Here is a 12081-nt window from a genome sequence, read left to right as displayed (position 1 = left end):
GGGATTAAAAAGAACAAAATAACCTACTGGTTCAGTAGGTGTGTGCTGAAAGGAAGCTCAGGCAAGTACTCTGTGGATCTGTATGTAAGACTTGGGAAATCAAAACTGGCTTAAGAGCCTGTCTTAGAAACCACTTAATTTGCTCCAGATTCAAAAACTGATAAAAAAGGTCACACTGAATGGATGCAACATCTAATACAAAAATCTAACCAAGAACCCCACAATGCACACGCTCAAGGAGTGACCTGCAAAACCCCTGTGTTTTTCTTGTTGACTTTTTCCTCCTTGTTTTGTAGACCTGGAGGCTGGTTTGAACCGGTAAGCAATTCACTCGTATTAACTAATGGCTGCCCATCTCACTATCCTTCCGGGCAGTCCGTGAACTGTGATGGCTTTTTCCATACTCATGCAGGAACCCCAGCAGGAACCTACCTTCCACCCTTTGTTCAGGCCTCTGCTACTTCCCCGTATGCTGTTCTTTTTCATCAGAGGATGACAGGCCCATAGGGCGCACACCCTCGGCCACACGGAGGGAATACCTGGCCTACACAAGAGCACAGGAGACAGGCAGATCTCACCTGTGCAGTGAAGAAAGCTGGAGTCAGGGATCCCGAAGGAAGCGCAGGGCTGTTGAGCGCGATGGAACCAATGTCGGTGCTGGAGAGAACCATAGGTGGGGCGGAGATTTCCAAGCCTTTGGGTTTTTTAGCCTTTGGGGGAAGAGATGGAGATTTTGCCTTGGAGCCTGAGGAGAGGTTCAGAGGCTCAAGGGAATCTGAGTCGTAGCAACTGGACTCAAGGAAGAGGCTCCTGTGTTCTGCAGGGAGGGGCGAGGTGGGAGACAGGGACGGCGACCGGGAGGAAGATGATGATGGAGATGAAATGCTGGCACTGTTGGGTAGCATTAAGGAAGATATTTTAGCTGATACTGACGAGCTGAGAAAAGCAGAGGCAGCTGCTGTTTCGGAAGTGGAAGGCAACGACACCATGGGCCTCATAACTTGTTTGTCTGTTTTGTTTGTCACAAACCTTATAACAGTTCGAACTTCTTCAACTGGCGTGTTTCCCTCTGACTTCTCCTCCAGTTTTTCTGTTTTGATTGGCTTGTAAGGGTCTGGCTGGTTCTGCAGAGAGTTGATAGTGAAAGAGGAGTACAGGCCAGAGTGGATATATTCATTACGGCTTGTGCTTTTCAGTGCTGACAAGCTGTGCTTGTGCTGATCCCTGCTCTCGGAAGGCATCTTACAGTCGCTGTCCTGCAGCAAAAGGCTCTCTCTGCTGATTTCCACAGCATGTGGATCCATTTTTAAAATCTCAGGAAAGGAGACAAACTTGTACACAAATTTTTGTCCGATCACTTTCTTGATGATGTTCTGCAAATACAAAAGCAGATGCTAGAGAGATCAGCATTTTAGAGGCACTGCCTACAGCAAACATAAGGGGGTTCACGAGGGTTCTCAAGCTGAGCAGGCCATTTCAGTGGGGCTTCTAACGCTGCTCATCCTTGTCTCACTCCCATACCTCTGCTCAGCCAAGGAGACCACTCCCTGCCTCTCATGGTGCCTAACAAAAATCACCATTACTAGATGATAAAGACCTACTGGTGGGCTGTTTTCCTCCTCCTTCCTCTGAGGTAGCTCAGGAATATTTTCTTTCCACTAAGAACAAGCCTCCACCTTGCAGAGCCAAGCCACGCCACCATTTGCATTTCACAACGAAGGCAAACTCCTTCATTTCTGCTTCCCAAAACCAACACCAACTATCCCAAGTATGAAATACTCTTAGAATGTCCACAAGGGACAAAACCACCTCAGCCTCCCTGCTCCAGTCATTGACCTTCTCTTCCTGACTGTGTGTGGAAGGACTGACCTAGGCTGACGGTGAATGTCCTTTCAACAATCATGAACTACAACTGTGACAAATTCAACCGCTTGCACGGTTTGGAAAAGTAGTGTCCTGCTGTATCCCCATGCTATCTCCAGGTTTGCATTAGACTCAGGATGCTCACTGGGGCAGGCAGAAATTTTCCATCCATCTAAACCACTGAACTGAAAATGATTATTGAAAAAAAAAAAATCCCAAACCTCTCAAAGATTTGCAGTACTATTTATTTTTGTCATCATATTCGCCACACTGAAAGTGTCCCCTTTATAGAAAGAACCGATTCCCTTTGAAATCTTTCGTGAGGGTCCTGTTTCCAGCGCTAACTCTTCCTGCAGACCCGGGTAAGCTGCCTGCTCTAATACAATGCGCAGTATCCCCAAGGATGCCATGTAAGTGCCTCTGCAGAGGCACTTTATGGCACCAGGTACTGGCCTGGCCTGGGCTAGGAAAAGGACTGGAACATTTACCACCCTAAGGAACACGCTGTGGAAGATAAGAAGCAGTATTTCCTGAGCTTTCCAGTGATTTCTCTCTCCTTGAGGCTCCTGGTGGACAGTTTGTCTTTAAGTCACCTGTGAAAAACCCTTTCCAAGAAGCTTCCCTTCAGTGCAGCACATCTGCTGCACCTCCAGCTGATATTCTGCAAACAGACATTTGCTTTGCTGTACAGATGGAGATGTAAATATTTACAATTTTCCTAAAAATCTAGTTTGTTTTTCATTCTGCCACAGATTCTGAGACCAGTAGAGGAAACATTTGTTAAAATGACTGAAAAGGGTGGGGGTGGGGGGGAAGGCAAGAAAAAGGAACGCAAACATCATCCCTATTTATATATGGACAGTACTTAGTGCTAGGTGCTTGCAGTGCCCACATTACATCATTTTTGTCACAAAAGCAAGATTCATTTTGGGGAAAGAAAAAAAAATAAGTCTGTACTTGGGTATCAGAACCTCTTCTGTCTTTCAGCTGAACTCCTGCATTCTGTAATTCATCTGTCTGAGTATCCTGGCGTTTCATTCAGGTACCTTCTTGAATACAAAATTAATCCTTCAAAAAGCCCTGGGATGTAGCTTTGCTTCACAGGTCAGGAGCTGTGGCACAAACGGAGAAAGTTGTTTCCCAAGCTGATAACAGGGATCTGCAGCAAGGAAAATTAACTTCAGGAAGCTCAGGCTAAAGGCACAAAACTGCCCTCTTCCGTGCCAAACTGTATGCACATCTACCTACCTGGCGGGTCCTGCAATGCCTATTTTTGCTCTCCAAAAATGTTCAAGACATACAGTTAGCCAACAGGATCACAGTTTGCATAAGCTTTAATTGCCATGGCTTTGGGCTTGACCCAGATTGTGTGTGTGTGTGTGTGCTAATTAGGTGAAATGTTTTTCTGCGCTGACTTGACTTTTTCTGCGCTGTCAATATTACATTCTTCTTGAAAAAGGCAAAACCTCTAAACTACTCACAAAACCAAACATCACTACTTGATGTTTTTTTCTTCTTTAATCTACATTTTTTAATTTAAAATATACCTTCCCTCTGCTTCTGGCAGCTTTGAGTTATTGTTACATCAAGCACTGGCCAGTGAGATCTTATGCGGAAAATGTGACTCCCAGCAGAGGAAGATTAGATGTATTTAAAGGTGGCATTTTTACACTGGCGCAGGTTTGAAATAGAGGAGCATTGCTATAAAAAGCAACCGAACGGGCTGGTGAGTTTACACTTCCTCTGCTATTATTACATATAGTTACATTTTAAGGTCTCTCAGCGCAGCTCCTCTGACTCTGTAAGCCTGCAGCAAAAGCCCACTTAATGATGGCTGGAGATTAAAAGGATTCAAGTGCAGATCCCTCAAGCACTTCACAGGCTTCTCTTAAATGTGGAGCCTGAGGAAATCTCCACCTGCATGTAGGAGAAAACAAGGACGCAAATTAAGTGCCTCCAAAACGCCAGTGGCTTTTCTAATTTTTTTGACAAATAATTGAAGTGAAGGTAAAAAGCAGCTTACTCTTACCATCACCTCAGTGATGTATCAGAATCGTTCTGAGCTGCGGGCAACGGTTCAAACCACAGAAGACAGTGATAGACATCATGGCAAGCAGGGGTTTTCCACCCTCAGTTTGAGATAAAAAGGAAATCTTCTTTGCCAGGGACTGCACTTGCAGGGAGACTAGACCACTCACTTGGTAGCAGGACAGCAACTACCTGCGCACATTTAGCCTTTTGGGTTTTTTTTCTCTTGTTTGAATTTTCTAGGTAAATTCCCTCATGAGCAGGCTTGCAAGGAGTGCTGGTGGCCGCGGCCAGGGCTGCGGGGAGCTCTGGGGCTGTGCTGCCGCGGAAGGCTCCGGAAGGGCCAGTGCAGCTGCTGGGGAGGAGAACAGGGCACCCAGGCCAGGAGGAGGGGCTCCAGCCCAACAGCTTAAAAAAACAACAAAAAAAAAATCTTACCAAGAGTCAGCACTCTGTGACATTTAAAAATAGAGAGCAGGGAGCTGGGAATGCCCCTCTTCTGCTGGTTTCTTGACTGTTCCTCACTTGAACACTTCACGCTTCCCCATCTGTAGGACAGCCACCACCGCACAGGTGAGGCGCGCGCCCCGCTGCAGAGCGCTTCGAAAGCTGCTGATAGGAACCGGGCCCAGCACTGCCCCGTGCCTGCTCCGGCACATCAGCTCCGTTGGGCTCAGGCTTATTCACACCACATCACTCGCTGCGGGAGCACCTCCACAGCCAGCCTCACCCAAGTGCTCTGAATCACCAGCCCTTCCCCACAGACCAGCTGGCCGAGCCAGGCGGCAAAGGCTCGGTGGCCCAGTTCCCCTCCAGCTTAAACCAGGCTATAACGTGGCTGGGAGTTTTTTGTGTCAGCTATGCATATGCGCTACTACTTTTGGAAGCCAACCCAAAATACACAGGAGCTGTTTGACACCTCAACAGCATGTGACCTCTGGGTTTCTTTCCGGTTTTTTATTCCCTCCCAGAAGTCTTCCCGTGCGTTGGCGCAACTCAGACTTCATTTCTTCTGTCTTGTGTTTGTGTTTTATTCTCATCGCCTCTGACCCTTACTCCCTGTTTGAGCCATTTAGAGCTAAGGTTTAGCTATACTATCGGTGTGACACATGGATTTTAGTGGCTTGGCTCAAACCTGTTAGCTAGCAAGTTTGGTGGCTGCAGGAGCCACTCGGGAGACTGAGCTGGGAAATGGGACCCAGTTTCTAGCTGAACTAGACTACTGAGGGGCCTCAGGGGCAAGAAGATGAGACTGGGACTTTTTTCCTCCTCCCAGAAGTCACCTGTAATCAGGCTGCCCCAGACGTCAGAATTTACAGCAGAACAGGATAAACCCTGTAGGTACCAAACGCCCCTGCTTGGGAAAGAAGGACCAGAGCTGTAGCTGCTGCACCTAACTCCCATTTGGACATGTTGCAAGTTCCCTGGCTCCAAGAGTACTAAGGGATGCAACATGTGTAGGGACACTTAGGCTACGTCCTCACAGGACTCCATGAGGAGGGAGCCAGGCTGCCTCCAGCTACTGGGAACCTTACCCAGGGAGAGGGCTGCTCACACCCAGTGTCTGAAGTACATAAGCTGGCAGCAAGTACCTGTGGCTGCACGGCTGGCTCCAAAAACCAGGGCACATGTCCACATCAGCATGTGCAGGCAGGCAGATTCTGTTAACATCATACTTTATGCGCTTATGCTTATTATACCGTGTGTGCAGAAGCTAGATTTTGTGGATTTTTTGATGGAGGCACAGGTACTGTACACCTGTACTGACCTTTGGAAGAACAAGGCTCATTTAGCTGGATTTCAGCCTTTCCTCATCACCTCCATCTGGAAGACAAAGGCTATTCCTCTGGCTGGCACCTCTTCCCAGGTTCTCTGCTCTCTCTGCTGCAGTTTGCTGGGCATCTCTTTCCTCTCAGATCAAACACAAACTATTTGTCACTCCTTTCACGGGGGTTCTTGGGTTTTCTCCTGTACCCATCCCCTCTTACTGAATATCAAATTGTTTAGTCCCATCTTCCCATAAGGACAGCACTCAATAACCACTTCCATGCGACTTCAGACTTGCACTTTCTTTCCAGAGTCATGTACGGAAGTCAAGAAGCTCCTTCCAATTCTCTATAAAGCTATATTCTAATGGTCCTTCAAGTATTTCCTTGTAACATCTTACCTGTACCACTACAAAACACATAGATGGTACTCTAGCACCATCATACTGCTATTGTTTCATTGTAATACTCTATTTCCCCTGAGGTACCTCAAAAGAAGACCTTCCGAAAAGTAAAATAATGGTTTTCATTATCATTTCATATCCTTAAGTTCTGTAACAAGGCCAAGCAAGAGACCCTCTTCCCAAAAGAACTCTTGCATGCTGCCACCTACACTTCAGCATTAAAAATAGGAACTAGTAACCAGGCTACTGGGTCTGACCTGTTACGGGAGGGGAGGGAATGCCATGGGCATATCTGAATCCTAACAGCACCTAAAAAGCTCTGTCCCCTGCTCTCCAACAAGCACAAAGAAGCCCATATTATGTATATACTATACATGATACTGCCAACCCATCTAAACAACGGGCAGCCATTAACTGAAACTTAAATGATTTATTCTGTCTTTAGAAGACAGACTGAACAGCACTAACTAAAGCCTGGGGCCACATGCTCTTCAGAGAGGATGCAAAAATATTGAAGAGCTGCTCGCTGCAACAGTATGTAACTGTAATTAAAGATGCAGCATAACTAAGGCAAACATTAAGGTTACACAGGGAACTGTGATTCTTGCATTTCCTAACTTCTGAGGGCTTGACTTCCCAACTGTTACACCCTATTAATGTCAGTATCTCCATGTAACTTCCTGGATTTGCCCTCCTTCCCTCAAAAACAACCCAAAAAACTCATGGAGAAAACTCACTAGCTTCCCTCTTGTGGTGTCATCTTGCAATACTCATGGAGACCTTTAGTAGTCCTGAAACCCCTGGAGACTTCCAAAACGCATGTCATTACATTACAGCTACCAGAAAAACAAAGTAACTGGGCAACCTCAACAAAAAGAAACCAACTAATCCTACTTACCAAGGTATTTTAGTTCTACACATCAAGCTAAAGTGCCCTGCGTGGGAATAGATGTGAAAGGTTTCCTTGCCTGAAAACGTTACAGGAGATTGCTAACCAGCAGCAGTGTGTGACATGATGAACACGCTGCTCAAGCTGTAGGTAGAGAGAGTGCAGGATGCCTTTCCTCAGCACTGTCATCTGTTCTGCTGCTCTGTTGAGGTAACAAGGGAAATGCATTAAATAAAGAGAGGGGAGGGGAATTTGGGTAACAAACGGAACAGGAGATGGAAAGCCTTCAGATTATCTACAAACCTTTAGCAACCAGAATCACGGTAGTAAATGACAATCAAGACTTGCCACACTCTGCATTTCCTGGGGTGCTTTATATGTGAATTTAACATAAATCTAGCCATCAGCCTCAACAGCGCGTCATGCTCGCTTTCAAAGCCAGCCTAAGGAACTTGTCCTAATTGTGTTATTTTTCTTCAGTACTGCAATTAATTTACTTTTAAGTTCAAATGAATCAGATGATGAATTTTAACAAGCCAGCATTCCCCCCCAAGCAAAATGGCAGGGCTCATAAACCTCCATTTATCCAGTGATCAGTTTTTATTTCTCCACGGTGAGTAATTTCAAAGGCAAACCGTGAAGCAGCAGCTGTGTCAGCCGTATGCAGTGGCAGTGGAGGGCAGCCCAAGAAAGGAATGCCCATCCCGTGTGCCACCATCACTTATAAAAAAAAATCACTGCCCCTTGCCTTAAACTCACATATGCTGCCAGATCATTTGGGTTACAGCAGAGAAGCCCCTGCTGATAATTCCACAACCCAAAGTCCTGTGCAGAGTGCTGCCTCTTGCCTTTCCTGCTGCCATCCCCAGCCTGCAGCACAATGTTTATCCCGTCTGTTCAGCGTGCACCCACTGGCCCCAGCACACGCAGCTGCGAACACATCCATCACTGCCAAGAGCCACAGAGGGGACAAGGATCTCAGGAGACTCCTTAAGGTTACCTCAGGGTCTAGACTGCTTTATCGCACAAACTAGCGAATGGTCAGGGGAGAGGAGTGCAAAAGGCTGAGAGAGGCTCCCTCACCTTCCCAGCCCTTCCCCTTTTGTTTTGCAGAAGGGGAAGAAGAATGCCAAGGAGCCTTTCCTTCCCTCGACTTCTTCCCATTCTGTGCTATGCAACGTAGACTGAACTGAAGGCAGGGGATGCGTTTAGGATTGAACCCAGTGTTGAGCACTCCCTGCCAGCCCACAAACCTGCCCTGCCAGATTCATTATCCGCTACCTTATGTCAGTATCTCTCATGCTTCAAAACCAGCAGCAAGTTCCCCTGTCCCTCTGCACTCTCCTAATAATCTGCCTTTCTCCACTGCCTGGGAACCAACAGGACACAACACACCGTACCTACACGGAGAGTGAGAAGCTCCCACTGTTTTCTGCTAAAGGAGTTACTCCTTCAATTTAAAGAGCAATAGCTGCAGTTTTGGTTTGGGGTTCACAATACATGGGGAAGAAAGAGCTTATCCTTCTTTCCATCTAGGACCTATAACCTCCACTAGACTGCAGAACTCCTGGAAAAATGGCCAGAATCCTTGTGCCACACCTAGATAAAATCTGCAGATGGAAAAGCCCTCAGCAAGAGCCCTGGTGAAGAAACTGCACGACCACTCCTCTGCCGGATGCTGCATGAGCAGAGACAAAACAGATGACAAAGACGTGTATGCTGGTTGGGGGGCAACTGAAAACAGTACAAGGGTAAAAAAAAAAATAGTTAAGGGATAAAAGAAGAACCAGAGCCTCAAATAAGGAGCCATTATATTCCATTGATTTTAAGAAATCAGAGGGATCTCAAACAACAAGTGCTAGAAATACCTCGTGCCTTGTTTCTAAGCAATGTCCGTCTGTTCAGTCAGACTGTGTTTAGGCTCTGCCTGAATCTGCTGTTCGTTCACCAGCAGGCACTCTGTCTCCACTGATCCCAGGCAAGTTTATAACCCGAGGGGTTGGAGTCATACAAAGAAGCAAGCTTCCCCATGCTGAGCAGAAGCCTTTTTAGCACTTAGTGAAGGGGTATTCATCACACCAACTGCTTGGCACTGCACTGTCCTCTCCGAATCCTTTTGTGCCTTCTCAGTCAAGCCATCTTTGAAACACATTAAATGGAAAAATCTGACTTCTAGTGGACAAAATACTGAAAACGTTTAATTGCAGAACTTACAGCTCTAAATCTGAAACTAAAAAATTCTTAGAGAAGGAGTCCTTCCACATTCCAGTATGAGTAATGAAAAGTCCGATCACCAAATTGTGCACAGTTAATTTGCAGTCAACATGGGTTTTTTTGCTGCTGTGTTAGGCTGGCCGCATAGCACCCAGCCCCACCGCGCCCTTCAAGAATTAGTGCACTGCAAATAACACAGGACAACAGTACTCTGAGCTCAGTTCAGCAACAATATCTTGTTTCCTCCACCTTGCGCCGACAGCAAACATGCCATAACCGTGCTGAACACTGGTGTTACTTGCTGTATGATCTCATCTCACTGCCTTTTCTGAAAATCAAGACGAGAACAGACCACTAAGCATGGCTATGAAGTTTTTCTTGTTAATATACAAAATCTGTAGCAGTCTTTCTTTCTAATATTTCATCTTCAAGAATATGGGAAATAGTAAAACCTATTATTTTAGACATATCATAAAAAAATATCCATTTAAGGGGAACTAATCCTGAAAAGATTTAATATTAATTAGTAAAACCAATATAATGTTCAACCAAAACAGGCTGGAGAAACAATCTGGAAACTCCTTGAATTTGTTGGCGTTTAAAACTGAGAAAGGTGAATATGCAAGATATTTTAGCACCTCTGTATTTGTGCTCTACAATTTTTTCCTTCTAGTATCTTGACACACTTGAGAGATTTGCTTCAAATATCTTTCTGTTACAGTAATCTAATACATATCCTCATTACTCCCTGCTCTCATTTTTGCATTCTCTGTTGTACTGTTGCCACCTCACTTCATGCTGAAAAGTAAGACCAAGGACTAAATGTCAAAGTGAAAGACTGTTTCACAAGAGTGACAGTGATCTTATGAACCCCCACTATACCACAGAAATTTTATTTTCAGAGATGCTAGCTACCAGCAACCTCTACTGGCCTCTTCTAGATTGTGGGCACGCTCATGATGTCTGAAAATCAGAAGCAAATTGATTGATGTAGTAAATAATACCAGATTACGATGTTCAATATGTTATCATTCCAAATTTCAGTTTTAAATAAAGAGGTTGAAAGTGGAGCTCTCAACAACCAACAGCTCTGCACTAAGTGTATGCCTACACTATCTGCCTGTAATCAGCTGCTGAAAGGGTGCAAATAACAACAGCTTGCCTGTTATAAGGTTGCTGCCCAAACTGTGCTGACTCCTTGGGTCTTATTAGTTCTATCAAACCTCAAAAGATGTATCCACGAAGGAGGGACAAAATTCAGTAGGTCTTGCAAGGGCAGAAAAATTAGATGAAGAAACCCTTACCAAAGCACGTGTTCCACTATTTTGACTTGAGATATCCAGAAGATAAGTTCCCAAATGGGAATAAATTTAACATTGTACAGTAAATACAGTCTTCACCTGAGATGAGCTCAGCATGAGCCTACTACCTTGGCAAACAGACCCAAACACACACCTGCTCTGACATCCACCAACTGATCAGCCACTTTTCCCTCTGTTTGCTGCTCTTACTCTGCACTTTCATCCAGTAAGACAATCACATTAGTGCTCTCTCATATATATCGCTGCTAGTTAAATGACAGCAACATATAATCTAGACCATTCTTGAAGCTAACGCAGATTTTGTCCTAAAATGACATAGTGGAATATTTCCAAACTCTTAGAAACACTGAGCATTAACAAAGGAATAGTTACAGCGAGATCCTGCTGAGGTAATACTGCACCACTGTAACTGCAGAAGTGTTTCAGCATTGTATTTCCAGCTAATAAATTAGGACCCAACACAACTGCAGAAAAGTTGCACCAGAAAGCTCAGGCAACACTAGCTAAAACACTGACCAACAGGATCTATACTCCAAAATATGTGTCCCATAAGAACTGCAGAAACTCAAGCCCGCCCTCTGTGCCATTGGGTTCTTTGTCTTTTCCTTGTTCTGACATGGGTAAAGCTGCCATTCCGCCTGCTGCATCGCAGTATCACTGCTTTCTACCATCTCCCTGCATTCCAGAAGATCCTACGCAGGCTGTAATAATCAAACAGTTCTCCATTATCAACAGCTTTTATTGTTGCCAAAAGCTACAGAAAATGCTGGGTAGCCAAACTCACAAACACATGAAAGCATCAGTAAGTGTAAACCTGGGTCAAAACCTCCCCTCCTCAGGAAATGGGATGTACAGTGTCTTCCTGTGCGTCTTTTAGCTGCCCTCTTACCTCCACTGCGATTGCCTTCAATATCGCCTACTGTAAAAACTAGTTAGAGGAACTTCTCAATAGCTTCCACACAGAGATGAAATATTAAATGGTAGTGTTTCTGTTTTCTTAGTCTGCATGAGAATAACAAAATTTACCTTGTCATAATAGTATCTGAGCGCTCGGCTCAGCTTGTCATAATTCATATTAGTTTTGTTTTTTCTGAGTCCCCACAGCTTAGCCACTTCTTCTGCCTTGAGTAGCTTGAATTCGCCATCATTAGACGTCCAGCAAATCAGGTGCTCATGTTTCTGGTCTAGCAGCAACTGCAAAAGGAACTGCCACAGTGTGATTGCACTCTCCATACCTACAAGGGACAAAGGAGACCAACAGTGTGAAAAACATTTGGGAGCAGGTGTTCTACCCAATGCTCATTTCAGTTATAAGCTCTGTGTAGGAGTCATTCTACGTAACAGAGTAAAGGAAGCTTACTATACCATTTACAACCAAACATCCACAAGACCTATAAGTCTTGCACTCCCGTTCCAGTATTTTTTCCACTGCTATTTTCTGAAGGGACACATATTTAGAGTAAGTATTTAGAAAAGCATTGCTCACATAGTTCACATGGTACAGGGTCATCTCCAGTTGGTGTCTTCAATTCAATGAATGCAACCACCTTTCAAAGGGACATATGGGGGGGGGCGGGGGGGAAGGACTTGATGGA

At 45.1% G+C, this 12081-nt stretch overlaps 1 protein-coding gene across 2 annotated transcripts in view; it reads right to left on the bottom strand.

The window, feature by feature from the left end:
* Positions 1-12081, bottom strand: part of ELK3 (ETS transcription factor ELK3) — a 39748-nt gene that overhangs the window by 10721 nt on the left and 16946 nt on the right. The window contains exons 2-3 of one of the 2 annotated variants that reach the window (XM_040596093.1): positions 11513-11721; positions 579-1373 (exon numbers count right to left, since the gene is read on the bottom strand). In XM_040596093.1, coding sequence (XP_040452027.1) covers positions 579-1373; positions 11513-11719 — 1002 coding nt within the window. In that variant the 5' untranslated portion in view covers positions 11720-11721. The remainder of the gene's footprint in view (positions 1-578; positions 1374-11512; positions 11722-12081) is intronic. The other variant, XM_040596094.1, reaches the window with a different exon arrangement.

This window comes from Falco naumanni, chromosome 5, assembly GCF_017639655.2.
Source record: "Falco naumanni isolate bFalNau1 chromosome 5, bFalNau1.pat, whole genome shotgun sequence".
Classification (NCBI taxonomy): Eukaryota; Metazoa; Chordata; class Aves; order Falconiformes; family Falconidae; genus Falco; species Falco naumanni.
Note: the sequence above shows the minus strand (reverse complement) of the source record. Positions and strands in the feature narration are given on the sequence as shown.